The 25,816-nt window shown below is 36.2% G+C and overlaps 1 protein-coding gene across 3 annotated transcripts in view; it reads left to right on the top strand.

Moving 5' to 3' along the window:
• LOC134538386 (uncharacterized) overlaps window positions 1–25,816 on the top strand; it is an 835,281-nt gene that overhangs the window by 331,625 nt on the left and 477,840 nt on the right. The window contains exon 1 of one of the 3 annotated variants that reach the window (XM_063379667.1): window positions 6,791–7,027. The exons of the other annotated variants lie outside the window; for them this stretch is intronic. Coding sequence (XP_063235737.1) covers window positions 6,971–7,027 — 57 coding nt within the window. The 5' untranslated portion in view covers window positions 6,791–6,970. Of the gene's footprint in view, window positions 1–6,790; window positions 7,028–25,816 lie in introns of those variants that run through there. 3 annotated transcript variants of the gene reach the window in all.

The raw sequence follows: 25,816 nt of genomic DNA, 5'->3' as shown, positions 1-25,816 counted from the left end.
TTAGCAATGGCGTATGTCCAAAAACGTACATCAAGTCATGGACTCCCATTGCACAAATCTTTCAAAGTTAATAACGTTTAAAAATCGATCCAGACCCCCAACTCCGGAAGAAATGTATTGGCTGCGCGACTGTTTGCGATGTCTGCTTCCGGAAGACAGGTTGTTTCGGGCCGAAGCCCGGCCTAGCCTCACCACCTCCACCTCCTAGGACTGAACCCGTGAGGGTATTCCAGGAGCACTAACTTTTCTTCTTTCATCCTGATGTCACCTGGTCTTAATGGCATCAGGATGTTTGGCCTCAGATGTTCATATGCCATGGTTTTGAATGGTTTAGCACCATTCATTTGCCTCAACCAGAAACAACTTATCCATTCTGTTTAAGCCGCCGTGCCTGCAGCCAGAATATAGCTTTGTCAGTATTATAATAAAATCCATTGTCAATTTGCATCCATGCGATATTAAAAACACGACGGCTGATGTTAAAAACTCTACAGTCACTCCGCGTGGGATCTCTTGCATGCCATTGCTCCGGGACGGTTGCCAGTACCCGGGGCAACGAACATGCAAGGGCACCAATCCCACCGCCTTTCTGGGTTTTCTGTCTGTTCCTTCTTTGACTGCTGTCCTTTGCCACTCCTTTCCTTCTTGCTGTCTCTCCAGCCCACTCCGTCACCTGCTATCTTGTTCCCTTCCTTGTTCGTTCTTGTTCTTTCTTCTTTTGTCAAATCCTTAAAATTTTTGTCCATTCGTAAAATTTTGGTCTGAGATGTTAAAAATCCTCTGGATCTTGATGAGCATCCCATAAAATATCTCAAGTCGTCTTTTAAAATATCCAAAATTTTCGTTTTGATCTAAAATTGATTTAAAATGGTGTCCAATCTTAAAATCTCCTTCTCCTCTGTTCTTCTTCTTCTGTTTCTTTGTCTCTCTTCGGGTGTTTTGGTCACGTCCGTACTCGTGTTTGTTGTAAGCTTGTCTGCTGCATGCCTTATTGTCTTTTGACCAATTTATACTCATAAAATGGTCTTGTATGATCGAACACGAAACGACCATAGGTCATAGCAGCTTGCTTCTTGATTTCCTCGAAATCGATGGTTATTCCGAGCCTTTCAAAGTTGTTGCGCAGCAGGGATCTCAGCTCGTCCAAATCCAAGGGGATGTTGTTCCTTGCGAGAAGATGTCTGTCCACTATTTCCATATTGGGAAAGTTGATCATCCTCCCTCCATCCATACTGCGCACCAACACAGCTATTGCTGCCTGTTGGATTTTCGGTTCATCCAGTCTAGCCAATCTCATATCATACTCGAACTTCGAGTAGATCATGGTAGGATCTTGTCCAGCTCCAACATGAGAATGTACCTCAGGTAATTCCTCCTCTAGCTGAATAGAAGGTACTGATCCACTTGCATATTCTGCAATGTCCTTTTGTATCTTTAGATGTGTTATGAGCTCTTTCTCCTGGGGCACACTCTCATCTAGAGTGGCTATCTGTTTATTGTAGTCATGCGTTGCTTTCCTTGTTTGGTCCCGTATGATCTTTTCTATGGAGTTGATTTCTCTGCCTTCGCGTACGAAACACATAGGCCTCCATGTGCATGGCCATTTTGATTTACTGTCCATCTTGGTTATTTAGAGCACCTTCTTCTTCCATCCATTTATCAAAGTGCTCTAGTCGTTTGCTTACCTCGTGTATATAGTTGTTCCATACTTCATAACCTTTTTCGCACTGTAGCATTCCTGCCATATCCTCGAGCCTTAGTGACAGTTCTTCTGCCATTCTTCCATACTTCTCCCTGATGTCATCGATCTTTCTGCACTCATAAATAATATGAGCTGCAGTATCTTGTACCTCACATGTGACACATTGGTTACTGGGAACCAAATTCCTTTCCCAGAGCTTTGCCTTGAAGTTCCCGTGTCCAGTGAGATACTGCACAGTGTAATGGTCTGGTGTTATCCATTTCTTTTTCAGTCTTTCTCTGACATCAGGGAAGAAGACATATGTGAAGCGACCTTTGCTGGAGCGATCCCATCGTAGCTGCCATTCATCGAGCGTTAGCTGTCTAGCTATCCACTTATCTTCTGATGTTACTGTTCCTCTTGCAGCTAGCAGAGCCAGTTGTCCTCTCTCTTTTACCTTAAGATCAATTGGTATTATTCCTGCAACAACTTGCAACGCTTCCGTAGAAGTGGTACGGTATGCCTTGGTCATAGTTAGAAGGGCTGCTCGTTGTGCTCCTTCTAGTACCCTTTTTCTGTGTGCAAGTTCCGCTTCATAATACCAAGTAGCTGCAGTGTAACAGACTACTCCCAAGAAGACTCCAGCATAGATCGTTCTTAACGTTTCAAATATAAGGCCCCAGTTGGCAGGTGCTACTGCACGCAATTTGTGAAAAAGCAAAATGGCCTTGTCACTTGTCTTTTTGATGTGGGTTGTATACCGTCCACGGGTATCGATATGAACACCAAGGTATTTCAGCGCCGAAACTGCTTTGACTGGTCTGCCCTGATATCTGACGACTGGTGGTCTTGCCGTGCTTAGTGATCCTTTCAACATGATGGCCTCCATTTTCTGTGGTGCGATTTTGAGTTTACAATTGCTTGTCCATGTACTTACAATATTTAGTGCCTCTTCTGCCCTCTCTTCTATAATCCTTCTTGAGTTGCCTGGTATCAGTAGCAATCCATCATCTGCATATCCATAGATGCTACATCCCTCCGGCAATTCTGTGCTTAAAATTTCATCAAAGAGGATGTTCCATAGTAACGGTCCAAGAACCGATCCCTGGGGACACCCCTTTGTTAGCACCTTTTCCTTGCTGTTGTCTCCAATGACACATTGACAAGTACGGTCAGCGAAGATAGCCTTTATTGCCTTATAGATATTCTTCGGACATCCAAGCTCTTTAAGTCGCCACAAAATCTGGGGCCACCAAGCATTATCAAACGCACCAGCGATATCAATTGTGACAGCAAGTACGTACTGTGTGTCACTGCTGTTAACTTCCTTTATCACATCCAGTATTGCAAGTTCCGTGCTCTTTCCTTTTCGAAAACCATACTGGTGATCACTGATACCGTGGACGGTAATCAGGAAATCATTGAGTCTGTTATACAATAACTTCTCGTACACTTTGCCCAGAATTGGGAGCATGGTTAGCGGTCTGTAGGAGCTCAACTCTCCAGGATCTTTCCCATTCCCTTTATATAATATTTTCAAGATCCCTCTTTTCCATTCCTTTGGAAAGATTCCACTTGCCAGCGCATTATTATAAAGTTCAAGCAGAACTATTTTCAATCTGTCGAATACTCGCCATATAATTTCTGTCGTGATTTGATCATGACCAGGAGCTTTTTTGGGCTTTAAATGCTTGACAATCCACTTCAGCTCTTCCATTGTGAATTGGGGTGTATCCAATGTGTCTGGTAGATCTTCTGCCATTCTTCTTTTCCTATCTTGTTCAAAAGTATCTTGTAGTGGATTATCATCGGGCAGTAGCCCATTGACAATAATTTCCAGGTTTTCCTGTATACTGGCAGTTTGTACTCCATTAATTATAAGTCCTGGTAACTCTATTGGACTTTTTATCTTTCCAGCACACATTTTATACACCAAGCCCCATGGATCTTGATTTCCTTTTTCACTAACAAGCTGTTCCCAAGAGCGTCTCTTTGCTAGCTTAACAGCTTTGGTATATGTTCTCCTTTTCTGGCGGTATTCATTTAGCAGCTCCATTCTTGAGAATGGATCTCTTTGCGCTTTCATCCTCTTTCTTAGTCCTTTGACTTTTCTTCTCATATTTTCAAGCTCCACATTCCACCAACCATGTCCGCCCCTCGTTTTGTTGTTCAGTTTTTCCATATGCTTGTCGCATATTCGAATTATGAGTTCTTTTATCTTCATAGAATCTTGTTCAGGATTGCCTTTTTTCTGTCCATTGTATTCATCCAGAAGAGTCAATAGATCTTCATCAAACCTCTTCCAATTGACTCTCTTACATCCGTAACGAACATTTTCCATGTTTGTTTTCTGTTGTTCTCTCTTGCCATGAATTTCATATATTATTAGACGATGGTCGCTCGTGATTTCATCTACTACAGTCCAATCGACTATATGATCTCTCGTTTTATGGTCTGTCACTGTTATATCCAGGTAAGATTCGCTTTCGCAGGCAGGCGAGATGTATGTTGCCATTGTGCCAGGGACGTTAACAGTCCAGAGATCTTCAGCTGTTAGGTATTGTGATACCAGATCTCCTTTGTTGTCATTGAAATGTGATCCCCACATTTCTGACTTAGCGTTTACATCAGCGCCAATAATTATCCTTTCATGCCGTGCGAATTCAAGGATATTATCCCAGTGCCTCAGATGTATCTCCGTATCATCTGAAAATTGAAAGTACGAGGACACGAGTATTAAATTCCATGGTTGCATTTCAACCTTTATGCAAGTATGATGTTCGTTACTTATTTTGGGTAACAGTAGAATATCCAACTTTGGATTTCTTACCCATATTGCTGCTTGCGGGGAGTCCCCTACAGCATAGAGCCTTGGAGGGATGTCTAGGACTTTCCCTCTTACCGTATAAGGCTCCTGGATGAATACAATGTCCAGATTCTTTTCTGCTGCATACCTGACAACAAGAAGACAACAAGATGTTGTGTCCCGACCTCCAAGCAGGAAAGTCTGTGGCTTCTGCAATGATTCTTTTTCTTTTTTGCACATGTGCACGCCGCCGGTCATTTCTCGAGGAACACTGGTATACGTCTCCGAGAACAATCCTCCCGGGTTCCGCCCAAGTCCAAATGCTGATGATATTTCTCTCGGAGCTATTTTCCGTTCTGCCATTTGTATGCCGTCCGCGCGACCCCGAGCGAAGCCAAGATGGCGGCACCTTCCCGCCCGCAGACCGGAATACAAACGGTCCTGTTTGCCGCCGTTGTCTGGCCGCTCGGGGGAGAAAAAAAAGCGAATCTTTGAAAATTGGTGGGGAGGGGGGATGGAAGTAAAATCAACGCATCTATTTATTATTGCGAAAGGCAAAACAATCACAGATTCCTACAAGAAAAATTTTACTGAAATGTCTAAAAGAATAATTTCTTTTCGTTCTCTTACAAAAAAAAACCTTAGGTTTTTTTTGTGACAGTGCAAGTTGTATCAGAGTTCTGCAGTGTTATGCATACGCAGTAATGCGAACGAACGAATAGTGCAGTTTGCAAATGGCATGCGTGTTCAATCGATTCAAGAATATAGCAAAAATGTTGTAAAAAAATGTTTCAGCCGTATAGTTGCAGATGAATCGTTCATAAATTGCACGCAGATAATTTTGGTATCGCTCCCAGAGTTAACGTGGGAAGGAGAGAAAATTTTTTTTTGAACATAGGCAGTATTTTTGATATGTAACATCTCAGCTCTCGCTATACGACATTTGGTGGGAGTAATTCCGTGAATGGAACGGGAGTCGTACGGAACGTAAATGTGTAACAACAGTGCTGCCATCTGTGGCGGATTGCGAGAACCGAAGTTCACAAATCTAAAATGGAACTTTATAGTATTAATTGTTTAGTCAATTTCAACAAGGGGGGCAGTATTTGAATGAAATTCCACGTCGATAATCAGGTCCAAAACTTGTCTTTTTCTCTATTATCGGAGCCGTTTCATTATATAGATGAAAAATTTGTTCTGATAATAAAATTATTGTGTAGTCGAAGTAGCTTCTCCAGTAATGAATTCTAGTGGCGGGTGCGGAAACTACGTGTGATTCGCGTCCTTTTAATTTAATTGATGAACAAATTTGCGTTCATATTTATAACCTTGGACAATATTTTAAAAAATTTTACGTTTAATTTCGTGTCCGAGTTTCTTATTATGAGTGTATTTGCTACGTGAGACCACAAAGGGTGAAAGACTCACTCACGTGTTTTTTTTACGTGAAAACGTCTAATAAATCGATGAACGCCGGCTGCACGCAAGAAAAAGTGTCCCGTTACGCACATTTTTCCGTTACGCTGTGTTCCGTTACGCTGTCGGCGAGTGCAGTAATAATAGGTTATGTTACAATTGACTAAAACATTATGGTGGTTCATATAATTGATGATAGATATTTGATTACAGTTTATTTATATGAAAACTTGTTTATTATTATATTGAAACTTTATAGCTAAACGCCAGTTTTTAATATTAATTACAAGTCATCTACACGTGAACTGTTTAGTCGACTATTTATAAAGTGAAGTGAAAAGTTAATGTGGTTTTCATTGCTTATTACAACAACAATTTCGGCAATAAAGGTTAATTATTCTTGCATTTTAAAAATCTGACTACTAGTATAATTTCAAGTGTTTATTCTTTTATAATTAGAATAAAAATGATTCAATTTTTATTCATAAAAGTATGCAATGATTTCATCAATGTTTCGTTATGACGTTGTCACGTTAAACTATCGTCCGTAAACCGACTTTACAGACAACCAATTTTTTTTTTCTTTAAACAAGCTAAGCTAAGCAAGCCGTGCTGACACAATCGCCGGTGGCAGGAGGAATGCAGATTCGGCACTGCCACGTCATGGCCGCCAGCGACGGGTGGAGGAAGAGAGGCTAACTTGCGGTTTCGGCTGGCTTGCCTCTCCACTGGCCGAGCGGAGGGGATGAGTGTTCGATGGGAGGGGGAGGGGGAAATGAGGTCCGCGTGGACTGTTTTAGCCTCCGTGGGCGCATGCGCGTGGAAAAATAAAAAAAAATTTTCTTTCTTTTTTTTTCCCCGCCAAGCGTCCACGACGACGCGTCTCTTGTTTTCCCTGTCGAAGCGTCGCGCGCGCGCGGGGGTCGCGGCAGTAACGAAAAGAATCGGCGGGGTCGCGTGTGCGCATGCGCGGGAATAGAGCGAGGGTAAAAGATACGTTTTCTCGCCGGTCCGGAACACCCGTCTGCTGAGAGAGAGGGAGGGAGAGATAGCGATACCGGGGCTTGATGGAGTGTCTGCTCGTAGACGACAGCCTGCAGGTGTGTTCGGGCGCCGTAAACCAGGTCAGTCATCCTATACCCCTTTCTCTTTTTTTTCACCTCCCCTTCTTACAACCCCCAACATCCTTGTTCGCGTGCTTGCTAATTTTTTTTTTCCCGAGCCCTTAGCGTGACCCCAGTGGCCCCTCCCTTATTTAGTTCGTCGTTCTTCGCTTTTAAAAATATAATTTAATTGGCCTCGTGCCTTCCTGATAACCATCGGAAAGGGTGGGGAAGGGGAAATGGAATTGCATACTTGGAGAGATCCTCTATTACCGTTAAATTTACTCGTTCGATAACCGATGTTATCGGAACCGTAGGTGAGCACGGAACAAAATAAACAATTTAACGCTGATTTATTTTTATGACACGAAATGTTATGTGTGCGGTATAAACAACTCAGACGTTAAGTTTATTCCTAAGCTAATCCTTTGTTACCAATTATGGTAAATTTATTCAGGGTGGTACAAAGTAGGATCTAGACATTCAATCGTTTTGATCAAAAGGTTGCGTCAATCGATTCAGTCAATCATTACTGACCGTCTAGGAACCCGCTTGACGCTTGAGGAATACTACCTTCCACACGGAAACTCCACTACGAATGAGTTTTGATCAAATATTTTTAAGAATTGAATGACGGGTTGGTTGAAGCGCGCGTAGGGCGAAAAGGAAAAGACTGTAATTACATAGGGAATTTTAATTTCAGGAAACAACAGGAAAGAGTTTGGGACTACATGTTAACTTAAATTGATAGACGAAGGCTTATATTAAATAGATAATCAAATAACTGTCATCCCCACCAACGACGGGAAATAATTTTGAAAGCAAACAGCGGAAAAAGTGGATACATGAGGGGACATGCCATTTTCCAGAAATGAAATTCTTCGTACGCTTCTAAATAAAATATATTAAATTAAATTTTAAAAAAATTAAAGAACCATACACATTATATTTTGTAATTACTTTAGTACGTCGGCTTTTTCTTATTTACAAGTTGTAATGATGCACTTGGAAACTGTTTAATCGGCGTTGTGTGCTTATTTAGGCGCGCAGATATGTCTGATTGTGTTCAGAATATCGCAATGACCTACGTAGAGTAAAACCTGACGATCTGATTAGTTTTTTTTTTTTTTTTAGATTTCCACGCTCTGTTTGGTCTGCGTGATATTCTTACGCATGAGCTGGCCAAAGCGTTGACGGAAGTGAAACCAGAAGCGACAAGGCTAAAAGTATAAAATTGTTAAGAGATTTCACGTCTTAGGAAAACGACGCCCCTGCCTCTAGGATATTGGCTTTTGGCCGCGTTGCCAAGTCTGTCGGTACGTGTTTGTGATATTTCTTGTATTGTATGATTTAATGCCCCACTCTTTCTCTAGCGTTCCACTAGTAATCACGATGCCAAACAAATGTCTCCATCTTATGAAATAGGCAACGCAACACGAAAAAAAATAGTTACAATGTAAACAATTAAAAGCGGCTTCAATGTTTACTGGTTGTTCCACTTTAAACCTACGTGCGAATATTTTCAAGGCTGCCCAGGCAAACAGTTTTATCAAAATTGACTTACAAAGATGATAATGTGAAGTCGTCAATGAATAAACAGACAGCATCAATCAGATATGTGATGTTATCGGCAAATAAACATTTGAAAAAAAAATCATTTTAAAAAAAGCAAACATAGTTTGACTCAAAAGGTTGCCTGGAAATGTAGTAAAGTAGTAAAGCATGGATTCCAAAGAAATTAACAGATAAATTCTTCAAGCTACTGAAAAAGGATACTAACTTATTAAAAGAGAAATTCAATTTTTGAATAATTTTATTTTCATGAAGACAAATATATAAAATGAAAGTGTTCGGATTTGATTTTCTGGTTACTGTAACACAGTTCATACCTCATGTTAGAAATTAAAAGCAAAACCAAAAACGAAGTAAAATTATTTTGTATGTACTAAATGATTAGGTTAACTCTAAAACTGCAGACGATAATGACTTAACATTGAAGGAAGTTTCAGATAGTTACCCCAGGACTAATTTGGTCTTCATTTTATTATGATATCTCAAACTATTACGAATTAATGATGATAATCATATAGCTTAACAAATTCCAAAAACAAGTAGCTTATTTTACATGTTTTGTTTCGATTGCAACATAAAAAATAAAGGAATTTTAGTTGATGTATGAATACCATGTCAAAAATAAATGATTGTTATAGCTATAAATAAAATTCCACGTGAACGAAGTGTCGAGAACAATTAATTATACATAGATTGTAATGTTGGCAAAATAAATTTTGTGAAATTTAAAATAAAAATATTATATCACAAAAAAAATTAAATTTTACGAGCACCCATCAATCAGGGAACATGCCATTTCACAGTTGGAAAATTATTTTCCTGTAATGCAAATAAAAACCATTGAAGCGAAATACACTTAAATAACGGTCCGCTTGTTCTAAAACATTTAGCTTTCGAAAGCGATATAAATATTCCAACACACACCGTAAATTTATTTTATGGCATTTTATTGAGATTTTATATATTTAATTGGATTGTATCTTGCAGCAAAAATAAAACCACGTGTAATTTATAATAATAATATATTTTCTGCAGAGGATAATATTGTGTTTCTTTTTCAAAAATTTATCACAACCAGTTCTAAATGCCTTTAAGAAAATATTATATCCTAAATCTTGCCGTGGTAAAAGTTTTATATTTAATCTTAGTTTGAGTTTTAAAAGCAATATAATATTTTTAACAACTGAACAAATCCAAACAAAACAATAGTTATGTAAGGAACTAAGCTGTGGTATATATATTTCAACATAACCCGCTACATGATATTATAATTTTATTTATTGAAAATTCTTTAATAATAAATTAATAAAAAATTATGTCTTAAATTTAATGTAGTTTACTATATAGATGAAATCGGAATAAGTTAAAAATGTTATAATTTTCCAAAAGAACTTACAGATAGTTTGCGTGATCGAAACTCTAAAATGTGCGTGTATAAATAAAAAAAATATATCTATGTAAAGAAGATGTGTGTGTGTGTGAGAGAAAGAAAGAAAGAATGAATGAGAGAGCAAATAAGAGGTTGAGGAAAAGAGAAATATAGAGTGTTTACTGACTGTCATTCAGCTATTTAAGTTACCTGATAAATTTAAAACTATTGAAATGATTTATACAAAAATTTTTCTTAATAATTAATATAAAATCCGCTGTAAAATATTGCTTAGTAATAATAATAATAATTGCGATTAAAATAGTCTTTCTTTAATATACGAAATAATTTAAGCATTATAATGAACTTTTGTATAACTAACTCCGTATATGATAATAAAGAAAAATTCCTATGATGATGTACCTTAAAAGCATAGTTAAAAACAACAGAAGTATTTAATTAATTCAGTTCGTTTTTCGATTAAAAAGAAAAATAACTCCGTTCAAATTTACAATAAATATTAATTTAAATATATATTTTTGTGATATAAATTACCATGAAGGGATGATGTTTTCTTAAAATTTAATATATTTTTAGTTGTTTTAGGCCATCCTAATGGTAAAAACTAAATTTCTCTGAATAAATATTTCTCTATAAGTTTTAATACGTGGAAATATAAATATGGTCTTCTAAGTGTTCTTTAGACTTAACAAGGTCGCATCCTCAAACAACAATGAGTTTTAATAATAAATAGGCCCTTCCTAAATATATTGGCACTACAAATACCTATACTAAAATAATTTTCCATCCCGGTTGAGCTATAAAAAGATCATCAATCGAATGGAATACAATAATTTAAATTAACACTACTAACTTTAGTATAGCTTGTTAATGTAACAGCACTGGAATCACTGGGAAACAAACTGTTGCATTGCAATGTGATAAATGCTGTTGCTACCGGAAGATGCCATTTTAAAATACAAAGAGTTAATTGTTTTGGTTTTGAAAGTATTATTTTGTAAGCAATTGGAAATCATTTGATTCCAGGTTAAACTCAACTTGCCTGTGAAAAATCAAGCATTTTCAGAGCGCTGATTGGACGATAGTAAGAGTTAATCCTTTGGCGACTCAAAAGTTATTGGTAACCAACTTTAACTAATTTTTTTTACAATTGGTTCAGGCTCGTTAAGAGTGTTTCAATAGCACTGCAGTCCAATTATCAGCGTTTGAGTAAACTTTGATACACTGAAATACTTTTTGTAAATGGAACTGAAATCATCATGTAAAATTACAGATATTTGTAAATCTGTACATTTAAACAACTCTATCGATAGAAAAAAATTGTTCGCATTACTACTAGATTTATGCTTTGTGTTGTCCCAGTACCTCCAATAGTTAAATTTTTTTTTTGTAAGCTGTTCCCGGGATAATTTTCCATTATTAACTCCGCACATTAATAAGCATGATAAAAATAAATGCCAATGATTGAATATTCTATTATATTTTCCATGTTTGAAAACGTTATGCCTATATTAAAAATGAATAAATATTTAACTTTTTTTTATGTATGACCATATATACATGTACTGTATTGTTTTCAAAAACGTATTTCATACATGAAAAAAATAACCATTGCATTGTGATATACAAATATTTACAGTAGTTTTTTCTTGTAGTATTACAAATTACTTATTTGCAACTGGTTTCCAAAAAAAAAACATATTTTGTATAAGTACAAGAAAATGTTTTCTGTGTAACTAAACAATCCGCGATATAAACGTGACTCGGGTAAACGTTTATACGACTAATAAAACTGCAGCTTTCAAAATCTTATTTAAGGAACTTTTATTAAAAGCTAGTTTTGCCAAGCCGAAAGTGTTAAAGAAAAAAAAACATTATCAAAGGTTCGTAAAAGCTCAACCCCCACTCCACACGTACTTTTTTATATCGTGCGGTACGTGAAGCGATAGTGGTAATTCAGCATATTACTGACCCATTGAGAGCGGCGTACCTGGGCAGAAAATGAAGAAGGGGGATAAATAAGAGGCGATAACTTTTGAGTGGGTAGTAGCGCTATCTGGATCCGACGTTATCGTCGATAAGGCATGCATTTTGAATTCCATGGCGTCGCCGGAGTAATGGACGACCTGGCTGCATTCGCAGAGAAAAGTTTTACGACGTGAAAAGAAGTAGTCGTCGGCGGTGGCCTTAATACACTTAGCGCTGCGCTATCGCATTTTAACCTTCGCCTCCCATATCTCTTCCCGCAGAGAGGAAAAAAAAAAAATATGGCTCGTGATTTTCCCTCCTTCCCCCTCCCCCTTACCCTGCACCAGACACAACCCCAAAAATTGGAAAATGTGTGCCATTAGACGTTACCTCATACCCCTTTCCCTCTTGAGGGTACGTCCCCGGATGGGACATAAAATTTAATAAACAAGCGACTTGAAAACATAAATTATTTAAGATGCCCTCCTTGAAAAAAAAATAACGCTGCATTAGTGCTTCCCTGGCGCATTCTTGATCAATGTTATTAATATGGAGAAAACATACCCGGAGTTTATTAGTTCACTAAGTTCATCAATTTCTTAAAGAACAAAAAAACTAAAAAAAAAACCTTAGTCTTGTAATTCGTAACAAAAACACTTCATTTTTAAATCATTGCCCAGCATTACACCACAAACTTGAGTATATATTTTTTTTTTACTCTGTTATAAAATATCAACCACATTAATTATGTAATTAGTTGCAGTAAGGTAGGCTAATAATATCCCTGATGATATGATGATGACGTTTATTTCATGGAATTTCTTTCACGACAATGCGCGAGACCCCAATTAACCATTTTATGGATAAATCATTCAAACTGCTTTTAAATGTAGAAATTAATACCAAAGCTTGTTAGATAAATTCCTGATTAAAAATACATGTAAATTAGTTTTTCTGTTTAACCTTTTCAGCCACGAGTAACAATATTTGATAGTATTTTCTGGCAATATTTTGAAAAAAAGCTTGATAAAATATCATGACAGTAAATCCCTCCTCTACAATTCTTTCTTGAAATCGTACGGCAATGTAGACATTAGACAGCTGTACGTGTCTCGCTGAAGAGTCGGCACATCCGAAAAATTCGCGGATTCATTTCGCGTTATGCTATAATTCAAACACACGTACCTTCATATTGCATCTGCGATTGGCTCACAACTTTTTTAAGGATTTTAAACCAGTGGTGAAACTTTGAACTAAAGAAATAACGAATCACTAGCATCCTTGTTGGCAGGTCTCACAAGTCAGTATCCAATGAACAGGTGGCATTTGCCCGAGTATATAATGGGATTGTGGAGTAGTCCATCCTGTAGGTCATTGAAACCTTGAATTTTTTTTTCAGTCCCTACGGATAGTTTTAAGAAACATAGCGTAACCTGTAAGTTTTTAATAAGAGGTTCAAAATATATATAAAATGATGTATGTTTGGTTGTTTGTTTTCTATAAAAATAAAATCTAATGTCTACATAAGATTTTCAAAAATCCCTATCCCATTTAAAGAAGCATCTTCACGGTGCTTAAAGACCTGGAAACGCAGGGTGCTTCAGTGTAATAAATAAATAAATAAATAAAATGAATATATATTGGCGTCTGCAAGGTCGGCTTAAACGTTCGCGTGTGGGGGAGGTAGGTAAACGCTCTTAAGGGGCCCGCCTACCCGGACGCACACACGGTGCGCAGAGCTTCAGGAAAAACAACGCGATTTGAAAACTACTACAAATATCCTAGTGGGGTCTCCTTACGAAAAGAATTTAAGAGTTCGCTGAGGGTAGAAAAGTTCTTTTGTTTTTTGATTAAGTTTTTAAATTGTATTTTTAGAAGAGTTGAAATGACTAAAACGCGTGTTTTCAGAGAATTTTTTTAGACGTAAAACAACCGGTGCAGAAACTTGAAAGCACTTAAGGGACTTGCATTACACCTTTATCTTCATTTCTCAGCGATATAATGTCACGGTTACAGCTCAAATTTCACGTCTGTCCTTTGACGACGAAAAGACTTAACCACTGCTCACAGTTGAGACTCGCATAAATGAAGTAACTTTGTTTAGCATAATCTCCAGACATACGCACCTACGGCGGGGGATTCCGGCTCGGAACAGTTGCTTGTCCGGACAGCCCCGCCATAAACTGCGTGGTCACCACATCAGCTGCATGCCTCGTCGCCAGGCTGGAAGCCTTCTTTTCACAGACGAGAGAGCCAAACGCTCGATCGTGCATCTTCGGTTTTTTTTTTGGTTCATTGTAAATAAATATGGCGGTGTTGATTAAAGGAAACACCATAAACAAGGCAACGGTATTTATTTGTAATTGTTTTTAGAGGAAAGTACTTAATTGAAGAAACGTACTTCGTGGATTTGTATATTTTTCATACCGTTTAAAATCTAGGAAGTCTTTGTCTTCCACAAATATTCTCGGGACGCCCCATATTCCGTGAATGTTTATTTTGGACAACTCATGATAACTTATGGTCAATTAAGTTAGGTTAGCTACATTATAAATACTTTAAAACATTGTGGACGGTTGATTTGGTTAGGATAGCTACATTAAAGATACTGTGAAATCATGTAAACAGTTTCCTAGCCCTGGATAGCTAAATATTAAAAAGTTATTTGCTAAGCAACCATAAAATGATTTTACAGTATTTTTAATGTAGCTATACTTACCTAATATAACCAACCATCCACAATGTTTTAAAGTATTTATAATGTAGTTAACCTATCCTAATAGACCGCAAAATTTAATGCCTCACCGGTTTATACAATTACCTCGTTTAGGGTAAAATCTCAATCCGGATTGAACCTGGAGTGGAGTGAGGAATCTAGATTGAAATATTACTTAAAACACTTTGTTGTGGACTGAAGTTGGAGTGAAGTGAGATAATCCACTCCACTTGTTGAGGTGGACTGGACTGAAGAATCCGGATTGAGATTTTACTTTAAACACGGACTGGAGTGAAAAGAAAACACGCACGAGCAAGCTGCCGCCATATTGCATTGTTTGTTATTGGTCTCGTTGCATTTCAGGCATAATTTGTGAAAATGGCAAAAAAAATAGCAGAGGAATGTGTGGACAGAGATGGAAGTAGAGTTATTGTTGGACGTAATGATTGAAAAACGTATTTTAAGATTGCTGGACGGAAAAAACCACAACATTTTCAGTCCATGTTGACTCCAACTTCGATCTTGTTTACATTTGAATCTGGATTGTGATATTTACCATAAACGCATTTCGTCAGTCTATGTTCGTTACCAATTCACTCCGAGTTCACTCCATTCCAGGTTCAATCCAGATTGAAATTTTACCCTAAACGAGGTAAATGTGATAGAACGGAAAAAAAAGCGAGCATGAAATTCGGGGAACTTCGGGTGTGGCTCTCTCGTCTGTGAAATGGCTTCCCGTCGTCAGACTGTCACGTCCGGCATTTGAACCGCTGACCCGCGGAGAGTTGCAGTTGTCGGATTGCCACTCACTGCCTGTTTTTGTGCAAAAAGCAAACATTATGGACTGACTGCGGTGGCAAAACTGGATTTTCATTTTGTTTCTGTTTTTTTTGGGTTCAAGATTGAGTTTTTAAGGGTGTTCGTTCCGTGATTAAAACGATTAAACTTGTAGACTTTCTATGTGGCCGATCTTCAACAAAAAAAAATGGCAAAAATATAATATGTAGTACATACTTTTGGCATAATTAGCTGGCCAAGTGTAACGTTTTTACAATTTTTGTGCAGTATGGATAAGGAGACCCAAATTGAATAAATAACTGAAATATTGGTGTTTAAAGGCAGTGCTGGTGGCTACTGCGTGGTATAGTTTAAAATTATTTCAGAAAAAAAAAATTGGTTGTCTGTAAAGTCGGTTTACGGACGATAGTTTAACGTGACAACGTCATAACAAAACATTGATGAAATGATTGCATACTTTTATGAATACAATTGAATCATTTTTATTGAATTATCACTATTTTGTATGGATACAAAGAAGGAGTGAAATGAAATCTACTATTTAATTGATAAATTTACTTTTATTTGCACTCATTAATTCAAATATGTTTATTACTTTAACGAAGATATTATTTTAACTATAACTTTTATACATGTTTGCTATTTAACTTCTTCCAATCTGTGTTATTCTTTTAAGGATAGGGAGATGATAGGAAAAGTAGGAAACGAATGGGAGTGTTTCAAGTTTAATGTGCCTCGAAAAAGTCAAATCGATGGTTGTTCCAATCGAGTGGAAGAGATATAGATGCTGCGCAAGCGTACAATGAGCGTAACGGGATACAGCGTAACGCGACAATGTTCATTATGGGACACATTTTGTGCGTGCAGTGGGCGTTCATCGATTTATTAGACGTTGTCACGTCAAAAAAATATTCGTTTTATTTACCCTTTTAAAATTAAATTCTGAACATTTTGAAAGGACAGGTAAAATTAGATTTTTTTCTGAAATAAATTTAACCATATCATATAGAAGGCAGTAAAATTGACTTTGAATCTAAAAAGTCCAAGTTGTATATGCTTTTTCATTCTCCTTATCCGCACTGCACAAATATGTTAAAAAAAAATGCAACTTTTTCAACTAATTATTCATTATATGAAAGTTCATCCACTCAAAAAGTCGACTATTTTAACAGTGTGTAACGTCAATATAAAAACAAATCTTATACTATTTGTTTTTCTTTTCATCAGTTCGTAATCAATAGCTCTTGACTGCAAACGTAATGATTTATTGATTTATTATTGTCTTGATCGAAAAACATACGGTAATTAGATTCAAAAAATAAACAGAAATGGTTGCATTTTATTTATGTTTTTTTAAGAATAATAGGAAAGCATTATTTAAAGCACCGTTGAAAGTGTTGTTGGCGATAAATGCCGTTTGCAAGGCGAAAGCATGATGTAATGTAGTTTGAAAGCATAGGAAAGAAGGAATTACTTGTAACTTGTCAGGGAACAAACAATTACTTAGAAGGAAGTTAGCTGCATGAAATATTAAGAGCGCTTCGATCGAAATGTTATTTTTTTTATTCTGGAATGTGAATATTCTGATTTGTTGCTGTTTAATCTTTGCAATCATACGAGTTCGTGAGAGAAATTTTTTTTACTGCACAGCTGTTTAATCGTACGAATTGGCTCGTAAGAAGCGATATTATCGATATATGTAATAGTATATGTATATTCGGACCAAATAATTGTTATTTGGTTTCGTATATGAATCCTTTGTTATATGAATAGTGGCCATATGACTGGTATTTTAAATACATAACTCAAGTCAAAGTGAACAAAAAAGAGACAACTAACGAATTACCAATGAGTAACGATTCTTTTTCATACTTTAGAAATGCAGACTATACCTTCTATGTATTTAAATATGACCGAATATCACCCGTTTTCATTGGTTTTGAATCATTTTTAAATAATTCAATTACGAGTTACCCTTTGGTCTTTAAATAAAATAAACTTATGATAAAAAGTCGTTATTGACGGTTTTAATTTACCACATGTCTACTTCACATTTTCACATAATCGCCATTCAGTTCCAAACACTTTTCGCAACGCTGAACCAGGTTATTCAACCTCTCTGCATAGAAGTTCGCCGCCTGGAATTGGCCAATAGGCATCATGGACTTCGAATATGCAATGCACGTAACCTAAGTACAGGCGCCTAGTAAACACATTCGGATAACTTTTGAGCAATCTCCGTACTGGAGTCGAAAAATGATGGCTACCATTATTTTTTAAAAAAAGGGGCGTCATTTTTGTTGATTTGATTAAACCGTGCGTCAATAATTGCAGCAAAAATCACAAAATTACGATTGTCAACTGGTTTATTTCCAGGCGGTGAATATCTATGCAGCGTTGCAAAAGTGCTCGGAAATGAATGGCGATTATGTTAGTTAATTAAAGTAGGTTTGTAGTATACTAAAACTGTCATTAATTTTTTTTTCTCACGAGTTCATTGATTTTTAATCTCCAAACGGAGCTTACTTTACGATTAGTCCTCGTACAAACAGGAAATTCGCAGTAAAGCTTGACCGTGTGTCCGTTGGCGTGCAATTTAAGGTTCTTAATTATTAAGTAACTGGATCGTTATATACAGATGGGGTTGGTTGCGGTCGGTTGCAGCCACCCTGTATAACACGGGAGCCGCGGATCATCGACGAAGGGGGGGATGGGATAAGGGCGGGAGGGGGTTGGAGAGGGGTGGAAGGCCTTTGTACGCATCTCGGTTCCGCTCGGACAGGCGGCTCTGTCGCGTGACAGGCGCACCCCCCCTCCCTCGAGACGTGTGAGGATGGTAGAGGAGGGAGTCCCATCCCTCCCTACATCCACCCACAGCCGTGTCAGCCCCGCTAAGTCCTCGTAGGCGTCGCGCGTCGCCCCCGCGGGCGACAGGACGTCGCAGGGGAAGAAGAGAGAGAGAAGGGCTTTACGCGACGACGTACTCCCCCCACCCCCCATCACTCCCCCCCCCCCCCCTCTCTTTCTCTTCTGGGTCAAACCCAACCCTCGGCTAATCCTTCCCCCGGGGTCTTCTGGTAGGCCTCTTGAACCCTTACCATTCATTGAACCCGAGTCGACGCGCGTTCGTGCAACTCCGGAAACTTCGGGTGAGTCTGAGGTGATGTCGTCATCAGAGCCGTAAACGAAAGTGTTAAATGCTCCGAGGGTAACCAAAAAAATGCGATGATGATTTATTAAATATATTTCATCTACCCAAATTATTGCTTGCCAATAACTAGGGACCGGAAAAAATTCGCGGGTTCAAAGACCTATAGCGATGAACTCCATAGTTCTACGTAAACTCGGTCAAATTCCAAACCACTCATTGGTTTCTGTCTCGTGAGACGTTCCAGCGAAGCAGCCTGTGATTCGATAAAGCTTTGGTTGGGTGTTTCTCGTTGCTCCGGAGTCATCCAGGTGAGTTGTGAGCCAATAGCAGAGGCAGCAAGCACTAAGGTATAACGATTTGTATTTTAGCCTATCGCGAAATGAACTCGCGAATTTTTCCGGTCTCTACCAATAACACATATCGAAGCAGCATTGATCGTTGGAATGTTTTATTTAATTTTTTTAATTGTACCACTTCTTGGTATACTTGCGAACTCGCTTATTTCCGCACGTGGATAATAGACCATATTCTCGTGTACTCTCACACCTGTACACTTGCCTGGGCGCTTGTATAATTGTACACTTTTTTTTAATGTATTTTGACACCACAAATTTCTAATCTCTATGGTTGTGAAGTTTCGCTTCTAACGCGCTTGGTGGCTACGGCCTTTTCTAATTTTGTGAAATTTAAAAGTTGCATTAACAAACTTTCTCGCAAAACATGGTTATTCTTTTTTTTATTCCCAGATGGTAGGTTTTACACGTCCAAATAATTATAAATAAAATTAAAGTATGGTTAGTTATAATTATGTACATTTAAAATTAGGGTGGCAGCCATGTAGGTACCCGACTTGAGTATTGTTTAATAAAAACCATTTGATAAAAACTCAGTTTATGGGCTACTTGGAGTTTTTGAATCTAATATATATTAAAATTCAATTGAAAAATTAACATGTTTTACAATTTGACATAAATAATAAATACAAAGTACTTATAAACATTATATGTGCCCCAGAAGTACAAAATACAGGCTGACTTCAGCATATTATATCAAACCCCTTAGAAATACACACAAGTAATAGACACATAGCAATTCGTTTAGTAAAACTAAGAGTGTAGAGAACTATACCGAAGGTTTTAGATAGGCTTAATTGATAAGTTTTTATTAAAAACTGATAATTTTCAGAAAACCCACCAAAATACGGAAGTTTTGAAGGAAGATGTATTGTAAAAAAAAAAAAATTATTGGAAACACCCATTTGGTTGAGTTTTTTTTAAAAGCACAAGTTTATGCGAACCCGGTTTAAAATCATCTGAATACTTAAAAACTAATGGAATCTCACATATATTTTTTTATTCCAGCTGCGAAATTGTGCGAGCGAGTGGCGTGCGAACTTCGGATATGTTCGGGAAGGACTGTTCGGGTCAGTGAGTGTGTTCATGAGGACTGCTCGGGGGTCAGTGAACCGCAGGGCTTCCCCTAGTACTAGCCAGGGCGTGTCGAAAGGCAAAGAGGTCGCCTGTTTCGGTACCCGACGGGAGTGAAAAGTTAAAGACGGCACAATGGACGGAATGAGCGTGCCAGGAGAAACGGGAGCACCCGGGGAAAATCCCCACAGGTGTCGTCACTTGCGGAAAAAAAAATTCCTATTTCATAACCAATGGACCACCGCACTTTGAAACAATCAAATGTACTAGATCCGTGTCACCAGTTTCGTTTAGGATTGTTTCCCAAATGAACAGCCTTGAAAGTAAAGGATCCTTTATTTACGGCTATAACTTTAAATGACGCACCCATACTATCCAGTAACAGAAGAAGTCTCTTTATTAAATAACGTTAAACAAGAAAGTGCTTACCATATTATCTAACCTATTTTATAATTTGAAGGTGTACAAAATAATTATATATTTGTTAATAACTTGCAAAAAGCACTGATTGTTGGTGTAATATCTGAAAACTAGGTAAAGTGTCAAGATATGTAACATAAAACTATTTAATTGTAAATGTTCATAAAGAGGCCCGTCTGGTCAGGAATTTGTTCGTCTTGGTAATGCGGGATGATTAGTACGACCCTCGCTGGGGTTGGACCACACAAATAACATAAAACCTAACACAGAAACAAACAACACACACGTAGAGGTAAAACAAACATGAAAAGGATGACGCGAATATCCTAGTTATCAGCCACAAACACGACCCAAAATGAATACAGTTAAAATTAAATTAAAATATGTTGAAAATTTTTCTACTGAATACGTACGATGTACAAAAGAATAAATTATTCAATTACACTCATAAAGTTCATCTAAAAGAGTCGAGCATGATTTGGGAAATTAACTTTGGGATGAGACTCGGTATATTAGTAGTAGTTATGCCTTTAGGGTGTTCACCCCTTCAAATAATATAGCGCACTGGCCAGCCATTTCCGAGAGAAAAAAAACCTTTAAAAATTGAAGTACAATTTATATACTAATTAATTGCCGCCTGTCCAGCGGCGCAGCGGCCTGGGTGTAGCGTACCTATTTGTTTGCCGCCAGACGTTCGGGTTTCGGTTCCCTCCAACGGTAATTTTTTTTAACAACTTAATAAATTTTTTTCAAAAATCACAAATATTATAAATTTATATATAATAGTTTCATTTACTAAAAAATATATATACACGTAACTTTGATATTAAAATTTCATTCATAATTGAATATTTCAAGTATAAAACAATAATGGGTAAAATAAAATCTATAAATAAAAACTGTTTATAATCTTGTAGATAAAACGTAATTAAAAGTTTTATAATATTCCATTCAAACAGTTTTAAAATATTCGGTCGAAACCGGCTTTGACCTGACCTGAATATTTGATTGTTCTACTATTTTCTATGATCCCTATTTGAAAGATAATGGGGTAACTTTTTTCACACCCCGCAATTGTATATAATTTCCATACAGTTCGATCATTCTTATTTCTGTGCAAACTCTGAACAAACCTGCCAGTTTATTCTTGATTGCATGAAGTATATGTTTTTCAACAGATCTAATTCAACAACGTTGGTCATGTAACCAATCACAAGATGTCAATTTTCTTTTTGTTTCCATTGTTTTTGGTATTATAAGCATCCAGATTCTTGTTTGTAAAACAAAATATATGAATAAAATTGATTACTATATAAATGTAACGATTTAACTATTAATAACACTATTTATAACTACATATTATTAGACCAATTAGTATTTTATTTAAAAGACTGGATTATTACTGTAATTAAAATATCAAAATACATCTAAAACAATATTTTAATAAATATCAATTTTTATGTTTAAATAAATATTTTTAAACAGTAGATTTGTTTAATTTTTTAAGTTCTAAAAAAAATACCGTTAGTGAAAATTGAAACCCAAACATCCGGACAACAATTTACAATTAAATAGTATTATGTTACATATATTGACACTTTACTTAGTTTTCAGAGATTACACCAACAGTCAGTGCTTTTTGCAAGTTATTTACAAATATAAATTTTTGTACACCTTAAAATTATAAAATAGATTAGATAATATGGTAAGCACTTTCTTGTTTAACGTTATTTAATAAAGAGACTTCTTCTGTTACTGGATAGTAGGGGTGCGTCATTTAAAGTTATAGCCGTAACTAAAGGATCCTTTACTTTCAAGGCTGTTTTCAGTAAGATAGGATTAGTTTATGAATATCCGAAAATAATTTTACTGTCTGTCATTTTTTTTCCATATATTTTTTTTAAATTACACTTTTTTCAGAGTTATAAGTTTTTGCATTTTAAAGTTACTCATTTGACAATAATATAATAATATAACAGGGAGTTGACAGCAATTGGCTTGCTAAGCAACAGATAGAAAACTTCTTAATATTTACTTTAAGATCAATCAAACGGCACAAGTTTGCATGAAAAGTCTCAAGTGACTCGTTCTTCCAAGAAAGGCTGCATCGGCGATTGTATTCTGAAGGTTAAAAACAATAACATCCTTTAAGATGCAAATTTTTTATATCATGTTGTCTACATGGTCCTTTAAGGAAGCATTACTTAAAAAAAAAACCTTACATGGTAAAAATTACGTGATATTAAAATTTTTTTAACATAATTTAAGTTTGCCATTGATATTTAAAGATTTAAACTCACATTATACATCCTAATAGACCTGGAAAAATAAAACCATGTCCTTTTGACAGCATAGTAGAATCGGTTGGTTATTTGTATTTGGTAACGTTTATCAACTTGCGCACCATTCCGCCCATCTTAATTGCACTGACTGCGAAAAGCCAAACAATAAGTCGAGTTGTATTAAGAACAGCTTCAATGCTTCCAGCTAAAAAAAATAAATATTCTTTTTTTTAAATTGGATTTTGAATAACACCGGAGGAGGATGGGGAGGAGGGGGAACGATCGTGATAACAAATGGGTTATTGAAAGAGGGGGACAAAAAATGAATGGGGTAGCTTGGTTACGGAACCGTGAAACTTGAGAAGTGAAATAGGGAAAGCGCCCGGTGTACGTCCGCACTCTATTAAATCAAGACGTTTCGATTATTCTCACTGCATTTTAATAGCCGTGGGGAAATGGATGCTCCTTTGGGAAGGAAAGAGGGATGAAAAAAAGGGGGGGAAAGAAGTAGGGGGGAAAAAACGATTTAGGAAGAGGTGGTGTAGGTGTACAGGGCCTGGAGGCACACGTATGTAACCCGGTCACGGAAAATGTAACTCCTCTGATTATATTATATTCTGCACCAACGGCGAGGAAAGCCCGTTCGCTCCATTCCACCCCCTTCCCCCCCCCCCATTAACCCCCCTTTCCCCCCGAAATATCGCCCCCATTTCCCTTACCTTCCTCTTTTTCGTGCGCCCATCCCCGCACCGTACCTACCCTGGAGGAAAAGGGAATTAATATTCCCGTCAGAGCCCAGGCCTGCCAACACCACCGTTCTACCCCTAGACTGAATTCTCGGTTTCTCCCCTCAACCCCCCCCCCCCCCACCCACTCACCCAACCCGTCCTTTATACCCGCACGCGATAAATATCCGTGCTTCGGAGAAACTTTATTTTTCCATCATCGCCGCAATCCCTTCAGTTAGCTTTGTGGATTAGGTGAGTCGGTTGCAGAGGCTTTTTTAAAAATTAAAAAAACAGAAGCAACTATGCACCACATCATTTTGCAGACAATTGATTTAGTAGAAAAAAAATATTTAACAATTTTTTTATCCCTTCATCAACGTGTCTCTAATTCCAGGCGGAAACTTAATTTTTTTAAAAAACCGATGGGTACATTTTTAAATTTTTTTCGTGAACTAATGATATACCCATGCTGTTTAATGTTTAAACTAGAGTTTTAAACAGTGCCTTAATTACAAATAAATTATTGTTGTATGTTCCAAGAAAACAAAATTAATTTAAATATATGTAAAATTTAACATTTGTCGGTAGTACATAAACGATTACTAAGGCGTTAAACATTTTACTTTTGTAATTTCGGCTATCTTTAAAATGTTTTAGTTAAAAAGAATTCCTCGAAATATATCTTTTATTTGAACTTAAATACACAAAAAAAAAATTTCTCTTCAAATTTTAAATTAGTGAACAATTTTGAATAAATGTAACGTAGGTTAGTTGAAGTAAAAAAAAATATTTTTTTTGATAACCACTAGTGTATTTTTGGTTTTATTTATTATTTATTATATTGTAAAATTTATATTACAAAAATCGTAGCATAATAGTGGTAATAAAAATGTGATACAAAGGTGAAATTTTTGCATTCAGTTATTTTAGCTGATGCTCTTTTTGTGGGCAGAGTCATGAAAAGAGATTTAGTACTTACTATGCAATTAAAGAATATTTCTTATTTGTTATTTAACCACTACCATTGCCAGTTATATAGGACCTCTATTTAAGCTATAATACATACATTAAACATCATTGAACTTGTAGAGATTGAAAGTTAAAATGATTTTGCAATCGAAAACTTACATAAGTATGTATTTTTGTGTTTAATAAATTATGCTAATTATAAGATGTTTGTTAAACATTGAAATTCTAATTTTTGGGTGTTTTTATCATAGTCTTGTGGATCTGAGTTTTTCAGGGGTTTGAAGAAATATTAATTTTAATGCATCATGAATTATATACAAAAATAATTAATTCGCGTCAAATACCATACACAGATTAATTTAAAACTGTATACAACACTATTACATGCGTTTAGTACATACTAGGGTTTACATAACAATTTGCTTTTAAGTTTCTAATAAAAACTATTAAATAAATACGTATTGCATTTATAAAATAAATTATAAACAATTAACGTCAGTTGTATTAAAAATTTATTTAAAGTAATCAAAAACACAAAATAATTTAATATAAAAGTCATTTTATATTTCATTGTACCTGTGGCGGCTGGAAAAAGTTCCGTATTTTCTTGTAGGTTAAACTCATATGGAGGTTAATGGGAAATTCAGTATCATCGATCAAGATATGTTTGATTTTCCTTTAGTTGTATCTTAAGAAATATGCTAACATAATATATATAATTGTTTGAGAGATTCTTGCATCAATTGCTCAATGTTTTATGCAGTTATTACAACTTAATGGAATATGATATGCATGCGATAGTTGATAGCTTTTACATTAATTTAATTTATTTAAATGCGCTGCTGTTAATAGATTCGTTTTATTTTCAGTTTCTGTTATGACCCACCATTGCTGCGATGTACTTAAATTACACAAGAGTTCTACTACATTGCTGCTAACAATGGTTCTATTTGTTTTCTCAATTTAATTTAAAGTTCGATTCTATGAAAGAAAAAGAAAATATTTATATACTTTTTTTTAAGTTTAGTACCTGGTACTTTCTGATGTGAATATATGAGCAAAAACAAAACAAATATAAAAAATCTTTAGGGAAGGTACTAATAATTAATTATTTTTCTTATCAAATACAAATGTTTAAAATTAAGTGCCACCATTGAATATTAATACATTTATAGTGAACTATGTTATTGAGTTTGGTGTTGCAATATTTTTACATCTCTTAATATCTAAACATAGTTCAAGAGTAAAAATAGTTCAACCAAAATTTAAATTTTCCTGGAAAGTAAAAAAATATTCTAATGGCAATGAGGTTTTTTTTAATTGAAATTATGTTAAATCAGATGTTTTAAAAACCTTGACAATCATCAAAGAGTTCATTTAGTGACAAAG

This window comes from Bacillus rossius, chromosome 13 (genome assembly GCF_032445375.1).
Source record: "Bacillus rossius redtenbacheri isolate Brsri chromosome 13, Brsri_v3, whole genome shotgun sequence".
Lineage (NCBI taxonomy): Eukaryota > Metazoa > Arthropoda > Insecta > Phasmatodea > Bacillidae > Bacillus > Bacillus rossius.
Note: the sequence above shows the minus strand (reverse complement) of the source record. Positions and strands in the feature narration are given on the sequence as shown.